Source organism: Cibotium barometz, chromosome 49 (genome assembly GCF_041138505.1).
Source record: "Cibotium barometz isolate CiBa-2024 chromosome 49, ASM4113850v1, whole genome shotgun sequence".
NCBI lineage: Eukaryota > Viridiplantae > Streptophyta > Polypodiopsida > Cyatheales > Cibotiaceae > Cibotium > Cibotium barometz.
In genome coordinates, this window is record NC_141094.1 from 20468933 (window position 1) to 20489348 (window position 20416).

General features: G+C 43.4%; 1 protein-coding gene across 2 annotated transcripts in view; it reads right to left on the reverse strand.

Annotated features, from left to right (window-relative positions):
- Positions 1 to 11064: 11064 nt before the first annotated feature.
- LOC147610383 (Cyclophilin-like peptidyl-prolyl cis-trans isomerase family protein) overlaps positions 11065 to 20416 on the reverse strand; it is an 87841-nt gene continuing 78489 nt past the window's right edge. Inside the window, exons 10-12 of one of the 2 annotated variants that reach the window (XM_086786396.1) lie at positions 11941 to 12063; positions 11727 to 11776; positions 11065 to 11537 (exon numbers count right to left, since the gene is read on the reverse strand). In XM_086786396.1, coding sequence (XP_086642522.1) covers positions 11414 to 11537; positions 11727 to 11776; positions 11941 to 12063 — 297 coding nt within the window. In that variant the 3' untranslated portion in view covers positions 11065 to 11413. Of the gene's footprint in view, positions 11538 to 11726; positions 11777 to 11940; positions 12064 to 12229; positions 12681 to 20416 lie in introns of those variants that run through there. The other variant, XM_086786398.1, reaches the window with a different exon arrangement.

Consider the following 20416-nt stretch of genomic DNA (forward strand, 5'->3'; position numbering starts at 1 on the left):
AGGGGGATTAGGTACTTGGATGTGAAGACTTTGCCCCAACTTGTGCCTAGAATCGGAATAGGTGTACGAGGGTGGGAAGGCTTGGCCGGGAGATCGGCACAACAAGCATAAAGCTCTTCTTCGACAAACAATTGACCATATTGCAAGCATGCCGAGGCTATGGGAGCCATTGGTCACTTGATTGGGTATGCCATGGATGTTTGTTAGTGGTCGAAGCATAAGGGTTACATGAGCAAGCATATGCTTTTTGATGATGATCATTTGGGGCATTATATCATGAGTGGATATGGGGCAAGTGCTTTTGCATTTTGATTGAGATTTGGGCCAAATTGCGGGGAGACTATGGTAAAAATTTTATGATTTTCCTGAACTCTATAGTGGGTAAAGAAGTGCAATTCAGTCCCAACCCGCTCAAGATCTCTCAAGGGTCTTTGGAAGTCTTAAAAGGGTGTCTTAAGGAGGTCCGAACTAGCCAGTGGTTGATAGACACCATCTCAGGGTACAGTGGTGGATAGTTCTATCAGGTTGAAAACCCTAATTCAGTAAAAAATGGGAAGGATTGAATTGAAGGGGTATACATAGCCTAAGAACACTACTAAGGAGATTCCCAATGAGCTAATAAGTTCTCAATTCCGTGACTATATGGATGGTCAACCCTCATAGTTGATTTTCAACAAAATGTCAAAACAGAGAGGTATTGGGGTGCTCAAAGTGGTGATCCCCAGGGTGATAGAAGTGTTCATTTCGTCAAAGTGAACACGGCAAACTAAAGAAATCCAAATTTGCTTACCGTTTGCTGTATTAACCACTTGGTAGCATGGGGAACTGGGGAAGGCCATTGGGATCTAGTGCCCGTGTGGAAGACAACTAAGCTCATGATGATGCCAATGAAGTTGTTCGTGATGATTTGATACAGGTGGGTGATGCTCCATTGAGTGAGAATCCACATTCCAATGTTGAACATGGGCAAAGTTCAAGGGCTATGCAACAAGATAGAGTACCTCTTCATGACATTAGTGGGCGAATAGTCAATGAAGGAATGCTGACGCTCACTAATGGTTGGACAGGATCAAATCTCATTGGGTAACATTACTTTAAATATGTTAAGGATTGCTCTTACCGATGCAATCAAAGATGCTCAAAGGTATGCTAAAAAAGAGGTGCTCTACATTAGTAGAAGTGAGATTGTGTGGTAAGGCAATGAGAATGCAATGTTGATGCATCAAATGGTGGACAAGTTGGATGAAAGGTTTGCAACTCTTGAAGACCGAATTTTAGGTGTATAAAGGGGTGTGGATAGGTTTGATCATGCACCGAATCCACATGCGAATCTTGGTGGTATATGCAAGGCAAGTCCAATATGCCTTCAAGAGACTATCAAAGTGGACATGTCACGGGTTCTAGGTTGGGGAAGCAGCCCATAATTTTGGATCCCATGGAAGGCCCTTCAAGAGGTGTTTACAATGTTAGTGGGAGATGGGATATTCCACACAATACCCTTGGTCATTGGAATCACCAAGAGCCAAAGATGTGAAAGATTACACTTCCCAAGTTCAAAGGGGTGAATAAAACCACCGAGGAATTGGAAGAATGGACTAGCAAGATGGAGATGTACTTTGCATTGTATCCCCGTGAGGAAGAAGACAAAGTACTGTTTGTCGTGTTGCATTTGGAAGATTATGCCCATTCATGGTGGTGGTTTACTCAACATGAAGCCTTGCATTTTGTCACTTGGGAAGCATTCAAAGATGCCATGTTTCAAAACTTCACATCTCCATTGGAACGGGCTAAATTGGTGGGACAATGGTATGACTTGGAGCAAAAGGGAAGTTCCATCAAGGAATATAGCAAAACCAATTTAGGAAGCTTTCCATGTTTGTTGGAGGAATGAATAAATACAACAAAATGGTAAAGTACGTACATGGATTGCAATCCTAACTTAGAGCTGATGTGAAGGCACAAAGACCTCAAACTTTGCAAGATGCCATGTATTATGCGGAGGTTTTTGAATCTAAGTATAAGGGGAATGTTGCAAATAGATGGAATGCGGGAGCAACTAAGCCATCTACTTTCAGCCCAAATGCAGTAAAATGGCCAACTTCTACCTCTTCAGCACCATATGTACCTCGTGCAAGTTTCACTCCAACTTCTACTCCCATACAACGATACCCTGGTGTGCATGGACAGCCAAGGAATGTAAAATGAAGTGGTTCTATAACTAAACGGCCTCTCAAGAGTGATGCCAAATCTTCTTCTCTTCAAGGCAAGGTGATTAAGCAATTGTCACAAGCGAAAATGGAGGAGAAGAGGAAGAAAGGGGTTTGCTTCCTTTGTAATGAGAAATGTAATCCCAAGCATAAAAAGGTTTGCAAGGCAAAGGAGGTGAGAGAGCCAACATGATTCTTGAGGTGGTGAAAGATGAAGAGGTACCATTGGATTATGTGGATAAGGCTGAATTTCAAGATTATGCAAACGAGGTGATAGAAGAGCCTACTTTTGATCCTTCTCTCAAGAGTTTCCTTTTGATCCAAGTGGAGAGGATTGGGTAGAAGTTGAAACAAAAAAGGACAGCCATGCTTTGTGCCATTTCACAAGAAGCTAAAGCGGGATGCAAAGGTTCCAACACTTTGAGGCTTATATGGGAAAGATTAGGGACAGATCCGTTCATATACTTGTTGACTCGGGGAGCACACATAGTTTTGTGAACTCCAAATCAATAAATTCTTTGAAGCTATGCCCAATAGAGATGATGAAGGCTCTTAAAGTGGAAGTTGCAAATGGATAGCATAAGTTGAGCAATAGTTGGGTTGCAACAAGGATTTCTTTGTCTTCCAAATATGCCTATGATGCCCATTTGATTGTGCTTGATATGGGCCCCATTGATGTGGTACTTGGGTGTGATTGGTTGCATGTGCACTTTGGGAAGATTCTCAATGGATTTGAAGCACATGAAAATGTGGTTTATGGATGAGGGCAAAGAGCTATGCTTGGATGGAATTTGCAGCCATGCTTTAACCATGGTATCCATGAAGCAAATGAAGAGGGAGTTGAAGAGTTTATGCCTTGTTTACATGCTATAACTCACTTGTCAAGAAGAGGACAATGGGCTGCAAATACATGATAAAGGGATGGATGCCTTGTTGCAAGAGTACAAAGATGTGTTTGAAGCACCCAAAAATGCTTGCCACCTACTAGAGAAGTTGATCATGCCATAGAGCTTGAGAAGGATGCAAAACTAGTTATAAGCCTCCTTATAGGCTTTTGAAGGTTGAGCGGGACGAGGTGGCAAAGAAAGTGAAAGAGATTTTGGAAATTGGATTCATACAACCAAGTTTATCACCTTTTACCTCACCGGTTTTGTTGGTGAAGAAGAAGGATGGATCTTATAGAATGTGCATTGATTATAGAGATATCAACAAGATCACTATAAAGATTCGATATCCCATTCCAAGGATTGATGATTTACTTGATGAATTGAAAGGAGAAAAATACTTCTCCAAGATAGATCTCAAGTCCGGGTATCATCAAATAAGGATGAAAGATGGTGATGAGTTTAAGATGGCATTCCCTGAAGGGGGTTTACTTCAATTCATGGTTATGCCTTTTGGATTATCAAATGCCTCGGCCACATTTCAAGCTCTCATGAACAAAGTATTGAAGCCATTCCTCTACAAATCAATTTTGGTCTTCTTTGATGACATACTTGTGTATAGCAAGTCAAGGAAAGAGCACTTGATGCATGTGGAGCAAGTGTTGAAGGTATTGAGGGAGCACAAGTTGTTTGCCACACAAAAGCAAGTGCACTTTTATGTCACAAGAAGTGAAATATTTGGGTCACATTGTGAGCAATGATGGTATTAAGATGGATCCCAAGAAGGTGCAATGTGTGAAAGAGTGGCCTACACCATCCAACACTACTCAATTGAGGGGATTTTTGGGACTATCATCCTTCTATCGGAGGTTTATACGCCATTATGCTCACATGATGGTAGCCCCACTTACCGATAGGCTTAAGAAGGAAGCATTTTTTTGGGATGTCGTGGCCGATAAGAGCTCAAGCAAGCACTCATTTCATCTCTCCAATATTGGTTTACCCTGATTTTTCTAAGCCTCACTATACGTGTTGATGCAAGTGGGAGAGGAATTGGTGCCGTGCTATATCAAGAACATGGGGTAATTGCTTATGAGAGTAGAAAGCTTACCGAGAAGGAGAAGGAGCTTCATGTGTATGATGAAGAAATGTTGGCCATTTTGCATGAAGTGGCATCGCTATTTGTATGGTGGGCATTTCAAAGTAAGGACCGATCATCGAGTACTCCAATTTTTCCTCACCCAACAAAACCTTCTGCCCAAGCAAATGAGATGGCTTGCTACCTTGCAAAGTTATGATTTCGAGATCTCTTACACCGCGGGAAAGGATAATGTTGTGGCGGATGCACTTTCTAGGATGTGGGCTTACACTCTACATGCTATTCGAAGGTGCATTATGATTGGATTCATGAGATACAGAGGAGTATTTGGTGGATGACATGACTGGTCCAATGTTTCAGAAATTACAGCAAGGGTTATGTGATGAATATCCACATTTTGAGGTGCGCAATGGATTGCTTTGGTACAAAGGAAAGGTCTATTTGGTTCCTCACTCATCCCTCAAGCTGAAAATCTTACAAGAGATGCACTCTTCACCAATGTGTTGATATTGAGCTTAACTAGTGCTAGGATGAACATTGATGACTTGCCTGGGTGATAGCTTCTACATCTACACCACCACTGGCATGGTTGGTGAGATTATGGGTGATATGCGGCCAATGGGCCGAGAGGCTATATGACAACCATTTTGGATTACTAGAAACTGGCATAGTTATAGTGCCAGCTCATTTAGTCAGGTTCACATTATGAACCGACCCTTGTATGTTGTAGTAGTTGAGTACTCTTATCTTTATGTTATGTTGGTTGAGTAGAGAAGAAGTAAAGAGAACAAATTTAGCTATCCATCTCTCTCTTGTGTCTTGCTCCCTCTTGTGTGTGTGTTTGCTTGCTAAGGTTTGAAGCTCTCTCTCTCCCCCACATTCTCTTTACAATGGCGGGTCATTTGGGAGTGTTCAAGACTTATGATAAGATAAGGAAGAGTTCTTTCAGAAAGGACTTTGGAAGGATGTGCATGACTATGTGCAAAAGTGTTTGCCTTGCCAACAAAACAATGATCCAAATCAATTGCCGAGTGGATTGTTGCAATGATTGCCTATTCCGGAAGGAAAGTGGACCCACATAGCTATGGATTTTATCACCGGGTTGCCCACTACTACTAAGCAAGGGTGGAATAGCATCTATGTGGTGTTGGATAGGCTAACAAAGGCGGCTCATTTCATACCCACAAAGGTGCAATATACAGCTTCTATGGTGGCTCAACAATTTATGGAGCATGTGTTTAGATTGCATGGAATGACAAAGCAAGTGGTGAGTGATAGGGATGCTAAGTTTATGAGCCATTTTTGGAAGAGTGTCTTTGATTCCATGGGAACTACACTCACTCCAAGTACAGCCTATCATCCGCAAAGGGATGGCCAAACCGAGAGGGTGAACAAGTGGCTTGAAGTTTATTTGAGACACTATTGTTATGACACACAATCTTCATGGACAAATGGCTGCACTTAGCTAAATTTTGCCATAGCAATACCTATCACATGAGTATTGGTACGTCTCCATTTGAAGCTATGTATGGGTATAAGGTGCATGTGCCTTCCATTGCATTCAATGAGGAAAAGGTGAATCCTCAAGCCAAAGAGGAGATTAAGAAGATGTGTGCAATAATGCAAAGGTGCAAGGATAACATGGCTAAGGCACAAAACCAAATGAAGAAATATGCCGATGAATCGAGGAAGCATGTGGAGTTCAAGGAAGGGGATTATGTGTTCTTAAGAATCCCTAAGTCAAGGTATGCTTCTTTGCAGGGAGACACCAATACAAAGCCTGCTCATTGCTTTTATGGACCATACAAGGTGTTAAGAAGGATTGGTGAAGTAGCCTATCAATTGTTGTTACCTTCTACCACAAGGATCCACAATGTATTTCATGTGTCACATTTGAAGAAGTATGTGGGCCCTCAATTGGAAGTAATTGATGAATTGCCTCCAATGGATGAAGAGGGAATGATTCAATATGTGGTGGAGAAGATGATTGGAATGAGGGAAAGACACCTTCGTAATAGGTCTATTGTTGAGTACCTTGTGAAGTGGAGAGGCTTGCCTAATGAAGAGGCTTCTTGGCAATCCAAAGGCTTCATGAAAGACCATCCGGAGCTTCTACAAGCACAAGCAATGAATCAAAGTGATAAAGTGTACAACTGTTGGTGTTTTTGGATAGCTATTTGCATGGATTTGGATGATGATATGAAGGATGCCATTGCTGTAAATTTACTATATGGATAGCCATAGTCATTGGTATACTTCACTACTCATCAATCAAGTTCAACAAATGGATATCATAGAGAGCAGTCCATATGTACATCAAATAAGTGGACAGCTCTATGTGGAGTTTTCTTGTGAAAGGCATTTTTGGAATTGCAACAAATTTACTTACACATTCATGTGGGAAGTCAAGAAGGATTCATACGGCCCATACATGGTTTCGAGGATGAAACCTTTGGGTGGGGATGGTTTGTAATTAAAGGGGCTTGAGTTTGTACATATAAGGAGAGGCTCATGGGCATGGTTATGGCCGGTCAAGTATGAGGCCCAACATTAATGAGTGTGAAATGGTGGGCAAGTATATAAGTGAATATTGTAACTAAGGTCATAACACACTTTTACTAATGAAATCATACTTCTTGGAGCTCCATGCTTCTATGTGGCTATGGTGGTACTCCCTTGAGTGCATGTGGTACTCCATCATGAGTGCAATCTTTCTTTATTTCCTTTCCCCATCATTACATTGATATTGGTGGCTATTGATCATTCTCTTAAAGATAACATGAGTGCATGTGGTACTCCATTATGAGTGCAATCTTTCTTTCTTTCCTTTCCCCATCATTGCATTGATATTGGTGGCTATTGATCATTCTCTTAAAGATAACAAAGATGAATCCGTGGCCAAGTTCCTTTATGAGATTATCAATGATCAAATTTGGATGTCCCATTTGATAAAGGTGCTCATTTTTTCAATGTAGCAATTTATCATTTAACCCACAAGTATATTATCATTCATGAAAAATCCACATGTATGATCTAAAAGCTAATCATAAATGAAAATTCGATTGATTGGCATCAAAAGCTCTATTCTCTACCAAACTACTTTCAAAATAGCTATCTAACTTACTTGATTTCCTCTTTTTTTTTTTGTGTTCTTTTGTGCTCGTGTACATGTGTGCTTTTTCATGCCGCGGTCAATAGCCAACAGGTTTTGAACCCATGCACTTCATGCATGGGACTTCAACACCTTACCACTAGGCTGTGTCTCCTTTGGCTTCCACTACTTCTAAGCCATACACCATGGAAATCGAGTAAGTAGCCAAGTTACTCGATTTTGTCTTGGAAGTAGTGGTTTTAATAAAGTTTGAGGTCCCTAGGCTTTAGGTTAGAGTGACTAGTAGGTTGTTTGAAGAAGAATCGTAACATCATAGACTCTAGAAGCTTTTGACTTTGGAAGAAAATCACTTGTGTGGCTTGTGGAGAATGGAGATGGATGGTTTAATGGTGCCAATAGCTTTTGGAGAGAGTGAAATCAAAATTCTAATCTTTGTCTTTAAAAAAAAGAAGAAGTTTGCAGAGCTGAAGATGTGATGGGGGTGGGGCGGCCCTACCAATAAAGTTTGGATGTCATGTTTGTGAAGGGAGAAACGATGACACTAAGCTCTCCAAAAAAATGCTATCGTTCATGGTGGGGAGGGAGAGAAATTTGATCCATGTCTCTTAAGAGCCTTGGGATGATTGATATATATATATATATATCAACAAAACAGTCTCTGATTGAAGCGTGTCCAATTTGGGTGGAGCTGCAAGGCCTACTACCTTGGCTGCTAAAGAGCTCATTATGGCAAGCCTAGCAAGCTCGATTGGAGCGATTTCTAACAAAGAAGGCTTAAGGGGCGAGGAAAATAATGACAAGGGTTCTGAGAAAAAGGAAAGAAGAGAGGGGATATAAAAAAACTGGCGAAAAATAGGAAGGGATGGGAGAAAATAAGGACAAGGGAAACAAAAAGATTAATGAGAAGGACAGCTAGACTAAGGCGGTCAAAGATAAGGAAAAAGACATCAAAAATCTTAGGCAAGTAAAGGGAGAGGCAAGGGGGTATAGATTCTAATAAGCTAACCTTTCGAAAATTCCATCAGATGTCAGAATTAAGGAAGGATATAATAGTCCCCTCTTCTATTGGTAATAGCAAGTCCATAAATGGTGCTATAACAAGAACATGGTTATGAACGAAGATAGAATCAATGCATAAAGAGAAAAGGTCTGTGCTATAAATGCGGGGAGAAGTGGAACAAAGACCACTTCAAGCCTTGTAAGAAGTTTTCATTGAGCATTATAGCAAGTCAAACCATGAGGATGTGGGTGTGGAAACTAAAAAATATGATGATTGCTATGAGATGATGGAAAAAGTGGAAGATCTTAAGCCTAAGGATGAGTTCTTATTTGATCCCGATGGATCATGCATGATGCTACTCTATGCACTCTCTCGTATGATGCCTATGCCAATTGCAAAGATGCTAACACTTCAAGCCTTGAGGCTAAGATCAATGGAAGGGTGGCACATGTATTGGTGGATAGTGGTAGCACACATACCTTTATCAACAAAATTTCATTGTGCTATCTCAAGTTACAACGTATGGCTTTATTTTCATTTCATATGGTACAAGTGGCAAACATCGCAAAGGTGGATTGCACAATGGCTTTCAAGGGTGTGGATGAAATGGATTGACATAGTATTGTGTTGTGATTGGTTGTCCACACTTGCAACATTCTCAATGAACTTATAACAAGGATTCTTGAGTTTCGTGCATGAAGAAAGAAGCATTACCTTGTAAAGATCATGTAGCTCCAAGTTGATGTTAGTCAATACTACCAAACTCACTCGAGGAGCCAAAAGTGTGTTTGAAATTTATGGGTTCTTAAATTTCATATGCTGAAGATCTTGATGATCTAATAGGCTAAACATGAGTCTAGAAGATGGTGGCTTAGGGAATCTACGAATGGCTCAAGAGAGAAGCTATCTAAGGAACCTAAAATATAGTTCAAAGAGCAAGAAAACCAAAGCAACTATAAGGAAACTCTTGTGTGTAGTCAATGCTAGTAGAGTTTGTATTGACTAAAGCTTTACATCGATTTATCATCTTAGACCACTAAAATAAAATGCTAAGAGCATGGTTACTTATGTACATGCAATCCATGAATAGGATTCCAAGAAAATCAAGGTGAACTAAAAATCATGAATGTATGAGTCAAGAAGACTTTAGTATGTCGAACACACCTAAGGTAATGTTTAGAAGGTTAAGAGATTGACCTTGTTTTATGAGTAGACTCACATAAGTCTTAAAGTTAAATTAAGCATGATTAGGGAGAATTCACCAAAAAGCTGTAGAGTATGTAGTATGGGATGGATATGTTGCATATTCAACATGTAGAACAAACACAAAAAGTGAAGAAGTTCAGTTAAACTCTATAAACATGAAAGCACCATGAATAAGTTTTGTTGTGAGATGAAACTTGAGAAGTTGAACATGGGTACTGATAACTTGGCCTCAAGTTTGTCAACAAGGATGATGAATCTTGTTGAGGGGGTGAGAATGTCATGACCCTAAACTGACCGCCTAATAGATTGGCAAGGATTAATGAGTCAACCAAGGCCAATAGCTTAATGCTATGGGGGAAAATATATGGAGTAAAGCTTTGAGATGAAGCAAAGCCTTTGAGGATTAGAAGTCCAAAGAATAGCAACGTACATTGCAGCATGAGTATTGTGTTTCTTGTAATCCTTTCGTGTTTGTTTTTTTTTCAATGTGTCTTTGCAATGATTTTTTTAAAACCAAAAGTCATTTTGGAGTTAACAACTTTACCCAAAAAAATGTTTGCTTGCAAATAGCATTTCGAAGCTCAAAAATTGTAGGCCCCCTTTAAACCCTAGCTCCATCTTCATCTTCATGCATGTTTAGATAATATAGTCCCAAGTTAGTGAAGAAAAACGTCAAAAATAAGAAAATACTATTCTTACACAAGGAGAATCATCCACCCGATGTTCACGGAGAATATTTTTCTTCTCAAATCGAAAAGCTTGCAATTTCAAAATTTACAAGTTTCTCTTCAACATTTACAGGTTTTTTTAAAATCAAAATATAACTAAAATGTTTAAAAGTTTATTGATTTTTAAAATTGCAAAATTATGTTTTACAAGTGAGATGGTGAATTTTGTAGGTGCGTTGCAAAGGTTTGCAGGTTTTCTGTGATCCACCCCTTTTCCATATACTAATAACTCTTACAAGTACCCATGTGTGAACAACTTGCTTGTCCACACCGAATCTATGCTGCAATCTCTTGTTTCCTTGTGCATTTTGAGCATCGAGTTGCACCTTGGCATTCACACTTATAGCTTGCAAGTGATGGTTTTTCCTCTCCTCCCAGACCCAATTCGCTACCGATTCATTTTTGTCTAGTTGAGAGGCTCCGCCCTCTCACTCACTCTCTCTAGGTTGTTGGGAGAGGCGCACCGCTTCCTACTTTTGTATTAGCAAAATCTTCCGAGAGCGACACGACAACCTTGTTGTTGTGTTTCATTATTTATTGCCAGGTTTCTTTTTAACTAATAATAATAATAATATATAGGAGGAGATGGAAGGCTACTAATTATTAATAATAGATTTGGATGCAAATGCTTGATGCTGCTGTTATCATTATTATTATTATTATTTATAAATATGTTTTTCGAGGGTGGTCAACTATAGTGCCTAGGCACAAATGTGCCCGTGCGTAAAACTGGAAAGCCCAAATGCTTTTTGTCGGTCGCTCGCTCGCTCCCTCCCTTGAATGCATATCACACGCGCTGGCTGCACTACTAGTCACACTCTGATATTCCATGTTATAAGCTTAAATTTGCTTGTTTTGCAAAGGCAAACTAGGAACAGCCAGCTTGCACCAAGCTTTAGCATCACTCTCTCTAACTAATAAGGCCTTACTGACCAGTTTGTTGAAATAAGGCCTATCGATTATTATAATGTGTGCATGCAAATAAGGAAGGAATACAGTAGCACTGTTTCAGCGTTAAGCCTAGCTAACAGATAAAAGAGGAGAGCAGCAGGCCAAGGGCAGAACTAATCAACTCAATTGTTTTACTCCCCTCCTTTCCCTGTTGCAATAGCCACATAGAATTATGGCCTCAGGAGGGGGGGGGGGGGGGGGGGGGGGGGGGGGGGGGCGGCAAAACTCAGCTTGTGTTGTTGACAGGTTGTAGGAGGACAAGCCGATCAGCACCAGAGACTAGCTTGGCTGACTCTATTACATCCCCAGTCCTCAGTTGTGAAAGAAGCTCCTTACCATTGGTGACGTATCTGTTCACCCACAACTCACACATTCTTAGATTCATCATGTGGAGTGAGAGGAATAAAATTGCCAAAAACCATGCATTGAATTGCAACACATTTCCAAATTGCAATTGACCAGACCAAAATCATCTGCATCCTACAGAGACAAAGGAGTTCGTTATGTAAAAGCTTTGGGAGCTCTCCCCGTAGTCTTACCCAAAGACAGAGAACTGACCCTCATCAAATGACAGACCGCCCAATCCTGCCTGAGAATTAGCAATTCAAAACTTCCGAGATTTAGAATATATTTGTGTAACACCATATTTTGATACTGCATATATAGCAAAACGGAATAGACACAGAGACCTACACGTGTTTGAATCGAACCAAGAAAGGACTAACAACTAATTGGGTGAGGTAAAATTCTTACACTGCGTCTATCATATAAATAGAAAAAGAACTGAGATGGGGCTGAATAACCCTCTGAAGTCGGATTATGTGCCATTGCTACTGCCCCATACACCGACAGTGGAAGAACTGGAAGTTCGCCATCCTTGCAATGAAGACAGGCCATACAAGTGCGGTCAAAATGTTGATTATGCACAGCTTCAGTCACCACATAAATTATCTCGCATACTGGTGAAAACAACCAGAGAAAACAGAGCAGAAGAACATACCAATTTAAGATTTATAGAACGAGCTTTTTTTGTGTGAATATGATTGCCTTTTCTAAAATGTTAAAATAAATCATAAACCAAGCGACTATGGTGAAGCAGGGCAACTTTAAATTTTGATAAGAAGTTGATCTTTACCAAATCTCCACCAATATTCTATGGAGGCCCCAAAAGTGAGTGCGTGTGCATGTGTGCATATGTGTTTGCCATATTAATCCATGAGTTGTGCAGCTGGTCGTTTGCTTCTAATGATCTGTGATAGGGGCATTGCAAACTATTGAAAAGTGTTTTCCGTGTCTCGTGAAAAAGCAGAGAAGTGAAAAAGAGTTGAAATAGAATGGAAGAGATTCTTGAAAGTTCTTGAAAAGGGGTACTAAATGAGTTCTGCACAAAACCAGACACATGAAGAAGCAGGCAGATGCCAAAAGGATTCTAAAGGCCACAGAGGACTTCCCCAATGTTGCAGCTACTTCTTTCTTGCTGGAGGATCTTAAACCTGCATCATACATAATACTTGGTGATGATTCAAGGTTTACCACATAGCAACAAACCACATGACCAGCTGCAAAAAGTGGCCCAGTTCCCTCCATTCAGTAGGGAATGACCCTTTGGTCACAATTATTATTGTGAAGCATGATCACACAAACAACATAGCTGGAAAGAAAGAACCCAAGGGAAGGAATGAAAGCAAACAAAGTGAGAGGATTGATACAAAAACATGTTCCTGTATGCACAGCCTGCAAAATTTGTTCTAGTTCCCTGTCTAGTTAATGTCAAAAACTTCTAACCAGCTTCTGCAACAGTTCAGAATGTGTCTATCATAAGTCAGTTATACAACTGAGAAATGTCTAAGCACGTCAACTCAAGTTATCATTGTGCAGTCTGTTCATGATAGGCTCATGTCACTTGGAGAAACAAACAATCGTAATGGTTACCTTTTATTTTGGAAGGCAAGGGAAGACTACATAAATGTTGCAACCACACTAGGAGTAGTACAGCTTGCATTTGAAGTATTACAGCTTTGCTTTTGAAGGTCTATGTGCACTTTCACTTCACAAAGGATTGGAGATCAACATCAAAGCCACACAATCACAGCCTATCAACAAAAATTATCATAACGATTGATAGAAAATGGAGCTACTGCTATGATGCAGTTCATAACACCATTTAACTTTAGAAACAAAATGTTTAAAGAATGTGTTTTGAGTGGGGTAAGTTAGGACATCAGAACAAGACACCTGCCCATAAGCTTTAAAGAATCAAGGGAATGGATGCATCACCTTGTACTTTTTACAATGGTCCAAATAAGAAAGCAACATGAGTGGCTTGGCTTTCTTGCATCAGAAAAGCCATCATATTCATCAAGGACTTGTGCGTCTTCTGCTAGGCTTCTTAGCTATCATTTCATGCTACTCTATCTACAGTCAGGCGGCATCACTCCTTGCTGCTCAGCCAGTAATAACACTTCATCACAAATGAGCTTTTTCTAGATCTAGAACACACCGTCCATATAAGTGTAAGCGATAGTACTTGTAACATGCTATGAGATTATAGTGCCAGTTTGATAGCCAGACACCATCTTCATTAGATGATCATATTACTCAGATCATAGATTCTATGGCTTGTATTTTTGTGGAAAGTGCAAGAAATTAACAACGTTAACCTTCAAAGGATGCAAGGAAAGCATAAATACAAGATACACAACTTTGTTGCAACCAATTACTAGCATGTTTCTCTTTTTGGGTGTTTCTCTTGAAAGCCCTTCCAGGAAGATTATATTCCAACATTTTGAAGAGGTAGGGTGGGACCAGAAGGGAGGGGACCTCCCCTCCTTCTACAGAGATGCTCATAGCAAGGTGTTGGCTCATGAAGGAAACCATTTTCAGATATCTAGATCTGTGCGACATGGATTTGGTTGCAGAAGCTATGAGCACTTTTCTTCGTTCTAGACGAGGGATCTCTTTTGGTCTAGAGCTACCATTGAGGAGTCCCAGACATTTAGTGCATGGCATTGCTTTGCAAGCTAGTGGTCTTTGAGGGACGAGTCTTGCAAGAATATCTTTACCTTCCATATTGCCAGCTTGATGCCTCATAGTGGAGGTAGATGATATTGGATCTTTTCAGAGGCAGATTATAGATCACCGTCTTCTCTGCCTTTGTCACAGCATGTAGTATGAGACCTTTTTTGAAGCAAAGAATACTGAGTAATCATGCAGAGGCAGACAAAATAACACATCGTGTGGAATGATTTGATCGCAGATGTCATGGGTTGCCTTTCGGAGCCTCTAGCAATATGTAGTGGTCAAGCTGGGAAAGAAGTCATGCCTCATCAGTTGGATCTCGGAACGCCTTCAAAAGCCTTCAAGAGGATCCGAAAGATGCCTCAGTCCAGCACCTTAGAGGGAGTCACAGATGTATCAAGCAGATTGATGCACCACCCCTCATGCACGAGTTGCTCTGGCACTTTTCATCACAAAACTTGTCTTGCTGGATTGGAATTTTTTTCGTACTGGAGTGCCTGTTCATGTGGTTGCTACTCAGACAAGTCAAGATAGGGTCACCAGTATTTACTCCATTATTCCAAAATGAAGGTCAGTGCATTCAGAGAATCGATACCCTATTCATGGAGCTATTATGGAGCCACTCAAGACTAGTATGATCATGTAACACACAGCAAGGCCTTCTTTATACCTTTATGTTTGACTGAGTTTAAGAAATCCGCTTTAATTCTTGAACAAGGAAATAGAGCTATAGAATAGAAGATGTAGAGTAGACACCAGATGGGGTCCCAACTACCCACTTAAGGGCTCCCTTCTAAAAGCAGGAGTATTTGTTTTTATTACTTTCGAGAACTTTACTAAGCAAACTTTACCAAGAACTTACTGATGAAGGTTAACTGTGGAATGTCAAACACAAGGACGGGATAGCTGAGTCAATGTTGATGCTGAGCCTATCTCTACCCCGGATCCTAATCATCCCCTCTCCTGCAACTCCGGTGGTAACTGTCTATGGGCGATCCAATCTCCAAGAGACCTAGCTGGTCCCATGCTCAAAGCACCCCAAGATACATGTGGCCACCGATTCATTTTTGTCTAGTTGAGAGGCACTGCTTCCTACTTTTGTATTAGCAAAATCTTCCGAGAGCGACACAACCTTGTTGTTGTGTTTCATTATTTATTGCCAGGTTTCTTTTTAACTAATAATATATATATATATATATATATATATATATATATAGGAGGAGATGGAAGGCTACTAATTATTAATAATAGAAGGATCTCTTTTTGGATGCAAATGCTGCTGTTATCATTATTATTATTATTATTTATAAATATGTTTTTCGAGGGGGGTCAACTAAGGCACAAATGTGCCCGTGTGTAAAACTGGAAAGCCCAAATGCTTTTGTCGGTCGGTCGCTCGCTCCCTTGAATGCATCACACGCGCTGGCTGCACTAGTCACACTCTGATATTTCATGTTATAAGCTTAAATTTGACAAACCTGCTTGTTTTGCAAAGGCAAACTAGGAACAGCCAGCTTGCACCAAGCTTTAGCATCACTCTCTCTAACTAAGGCCTTACTGACCAGTTTGTTGAAATAAGGCCTATCGATTATTATAATGTGTGCATGCAAATAAGGAAGGAATACACTAGCACTGTTTCAGCGTTAAGCCTAGCTAACAGATAAAAGAGGAGAGAGAGCAGCAGGCCAAGGGCAGAACTAATTAACTCAATTGTTTTACTCCCCTCCTTTCCCTGTTGCAATAGCCACATAGAATTATGGCCTCGGGGGCGGGGGGGGGGGGGGGGGGGGGGGGGGGGGGGGGGGGGGGGCGGGCGGGGTGGGGAGGCCAAAACTCAGCTTGTGTTGTTGACAGGTTGTAGGAGGACAAGCCGATCAGCACCAAAGACTAGCTTCGCTGACTCTATTACATCCCCAGTCCTCAGTTGTGAAAGAAGCTCCTTACCATTGGTGACGTATCTGTTCACCGACAACTCACACATTCTTAGATTCATCATGTGGAGTGAAAGGAATAAAATTGCCAAAAACCATGCATTGAATTGCAACACATTTCCAAATTGCAATTGACTAAGCAAACTTTACCAAGAACTTACTGATGAAGGTTAACTGTGGAATGTCAAACACAAGGATGGGATAGCTGAGTCAATGTTGATGCTGAGCCTGTCTCTACCCCGGATCCTAATCATCCCCTCTCCTGCAACTCCGGTGGTAACTGTCTATGGGCGATCCAATCTCCAAGAGACCTAGCTGGTCCCATGCTCAAAGCACCCCAAGATACATGTGGCCACTAGGTAAACGGGTCAGGGGTTCCAAACCAAACGATGCCGAAGCCGCTCCTCTGAGGCAACTCGAGCTATCTGTCTGAGGGCAGGCCTAAGATGGTCCCAAGCATGACGCAAACTGGCTACAAATCTGTCCTCAAAAGCTGGGCTAAAACCACGGGCTCGCATCTCTGTTAAGTCATCACATGGTGGCAAGTACCTGGTTCACCACCACCACGCTGCCTGCTAGGGAGAGCCTCGCCGAGATCTAGTAAAGAAGCTTCTTCCGAATAATCAGAAGAAGCGAGGTGAGCTGCTCCTCGGGAGAAATATCAATGCAACCCTGGCAGCCGAGATAACGAATTGGAGTGCCCCTCGGGATCCACTAGAAAGCCTTAACTAGTCGCCAAGTCGGGGCGGGTGCTGAACCTACTCAAAAACCACACGACTTGTGCCACTTGATCTGTGCTCCTGATGCGCGGCAAAAAATCTCGGTCGCCTCTGCGAATCTCTAGAGATTCCCCACATCTCCTGCAAGGAAAGATGATGTGTCGTCTGCAAACTCTAAGTCTAGCAGCTCCTCTTGCGTGAGGAGTGGAAGACGTAATCCTTGAAGCCCGGTCTCCTAGGTGGAGAGAAAACTACTCATAGCCTCGACGACGAATAGAAAGAGGTAAGATGCCAGAGGACAGCCCTGTCTAACTGAGTGGCAGAGGGGAAATCTGTCGCCACCACGGGCTCCCTGAATGAGAACGTGGCTATGTGAGGCTGAGTAAAGTCCTGAGACTCCACGAATCCACTCAGGCTCATTGTGCCCTCCAGAAAGCTCCAATCCACCCTCTCATAAGCTTTCTCAAAGTCTAGGAGTAGCACAATGAGGTCCTGTTGTCGCATCCTAGCCGAAGCTGTTGCCTCCCACAAGGTAAAGATGTTGTCCATAATGCTTCGATCCTGAACAAAGCCAGTCCGAGTGTCATGGATCAAGTCTGGAGAAAAGGCTAGAGTCTCCTCCTGATGGCGTTAGCCAAGATCTTATATGATGTCCCTAGAAGAGTGATGGGTCTCCACTGCTAGATCTCCAATCTGTCACCACCCTCGGGAATCAAGTGAGATCAAGCCCTCTGAGAGCCTCTCTGGCATGGCACCTATGATCATAATCTCATTGAAGGAAGCTCGAAGGCCACCTTCCATGAGGTCCCAATGGCGAAGAAAGGAGACTTGAAGCCCGTCCGTCCTCGGGCATTTGCCCCTCGGAAGTGCCATCAATGCCTCCGCCAACTCCAAAACAGTAAATGGTGTCAATAAGAATGACTGAAGAGAATGGGGAACCACCTCCTCGTATGCCGCCAGACCCTCCCTCGTGTGTCCCAAATATTGGGGCACCTATGAGGAGAGATCGAAAAAAGTCCGTGGCGATGGCTCTCACTTGGGGGGATCTGAAACAATAGCTCCATCCTAGCCACGCAGCCTGCAAATACCATCTCTCCTCCAGTGGGGGCTAGCTATCTTGAAGAAATCTCTTGTGACTCTGTCGCCGGCCTGAGTCCAGAAAGAGGCCCTGGTGTGATACTTGTACTCCACCCTCCTCTCCTCTATGGATCTAATCTCTGTGCGAGTGGCAACAAGCTGACTCTCGATCCACTGGCTATCGGGGGACGTCTTCTGAAGCCGCTGAAGGAGGCAAGACTCCTCAGACTCCTCTCTTGCTCCCGGAAACCCTCCAATCGGCTCTGGGCTGCCTCCTGCCAAGAAACTGCTCATCTCCCCTAAGCCCTCATCCAATGTGCACGCAGCAGAGCCTGAAAAAAAGTCCAACCCTACCCATATCTGCTCTATCTTGCTGCATATCTTGGGGTCCTGAATGAGCCTATCTGGAATCATCGAGCTCACATGCTTGTCGTGCCTCCAATGGGTCCTCTAAAGAAAGAATAACAAGGGCGTGATCAGAAAATGAAGTGCCTGACCAAGATACCAATCATACCCCCTCGGCTGCAAGCCCACTCATCAACATAAAACCTGTCTAGTCTAGAGAGGTTGGGGCCGGTGCTCCTATCCGATCTCGAGAAGCAAAGATTCCTAGGGCTATGCCAAAACTCAGGAAAGATGCCAAGGGTCCTGTTCCCTGAGTGCAAGAATCATCTCCTCCCAGGCTGAATACTCAGCTCCAAAACTGTGGCCATGCCAGCCACCTCCAAGTCTGTCCTCTGCTGCCTCTATCAAGTTAAAGTCACCGCCCAAGCACCAAAAGTTAGCCTGAGGGTCCTGCCGGGACCGAGCTCCAAAAGAGGGCTCTACTTGCAGCAACGTTCAGAGCATCAACATTGAGGAAGCCAACGCTGTCCTCTCCGATCATACTGGTAATCCACTGTGCTTGCCCTGGAACAATGACTCCTGGGCCAGTCACTGCCGACAACAGCTGCTCACTGAGACAGAGATACACACCCCTCCCTGCGTCCCAGAGGGACCGAAGGATGGGGACTAGGAAGTGTGACTCTTGCTGCCTGGAAGAATCTTCCCACATATGCAGGTGCACCCCTCTGAGAGGTGATGCTCCTGGAGGAATAAGATGTCTATGGGTCCCCCTACCATGGCTCTCTGAAGCTCGCCTCGTAGGACGCCTCATCACTGAAAGCACTAAGAACCCTGAATGTTCCATGAAAACAATACGCATGTCAATCCTGGCACTAGCAGAGTTGCCCTCCACTCGAAGAGTCTTGGGCGAGGGTTTAGACGGGGAATAATCACAATCCGTGCGGGGACGAAGGCACGCCAGGTGGGCACTAATCCTGTCCCCCATGTGACGCCACGTTGTACGAGCACGAGCATATGCATACTCCGGACTCCATCGATCACAATGGAGATATCTGTAAGAGGGGGGAAGAGGTACCACGACAGAAATATGCATGAACACAAAAAGTAACACCTCCAGGCTGGAGACTACCATCTCCCCATCTTGTCCTCGATGGGGTCAACCTCCAAGCACCATCCTCGCCAGAGGAGAAAATTGGGTGAGAATGTCGGTGATGTGAAGATCATGGAGATGGTGGGAGAGCTCGACTGCCCGACCCTAGATGGCAGCAGCCGCCAGCTTAGGATTCCACTCTGTCCGCGGGGTTGCACTGAAGGGGAAAGAGAAGATCATCGCACCATTATCTGGCATAGAAGGCCTGGAGTGATGAAAAACCACACATACCCCAACAGGGGTTACTGTCTCCTCAAGTATGTCAGTCCCTTCCCGCAAACATCGGAAGAAACTATAGTCCACGGGCTGTCCCAGGATCCTGGAGGCCCCATCCGGGGACTCTGGCGGGAGAGCCCTCACTGGGGAGGCGGCAATGGTCATCTCCGTTGGCTTAGAAAATCGGTGAATCAAGCGATGAACGGATCCTGCCGGCTGCCTCCACTCTAGGTCAGTGGCTGGTGGGGGGGCGACGGGAATGCTCTGGAGATGCAGATGGGGGGGGGGGGGGGGGAGGGAGGGAGGGTTCGGATGATAGGGCGGGGCGGAGTGAATTGCGGCGGGTAAAGTCAGTGTTGAGGCTAGGAGAGGAGGGGGGGGGAGGCGGCGAGGGAGGGCGGAGGGGTGGAGAAGCTAGGGAGGGGTGTTGTTGTGGGATGAACAGATCCTACCGGTTGCCTCCGCTCCGGGGGTCAAGGGCTGCTGGGGGGTGACGAGAATGCTATGGAGAGGCAAATGGGGGGGGGGAGGGGGGGGGGGGGAGGGAGGGTTTGGATGATAGGGCGGGCGGAGTGAACTGCAGCGGGTAAAGTAGGTGTCGAGGCTAGGAGAGGAGGGGGGGAAGGAGGTGGGGGGAGGCGCCAAGGGAGGGCGGAGGGTGGAGAGGCCGGGGAGGGGTGTTGTGGTGGGAGATCCATTGGAGAGAAAAGCTGAGGGGAGGGGTCTGCCGGCGGTTCAGAGGCCTCTCAAAAAATTGGGGGTCAAGGGGGAAA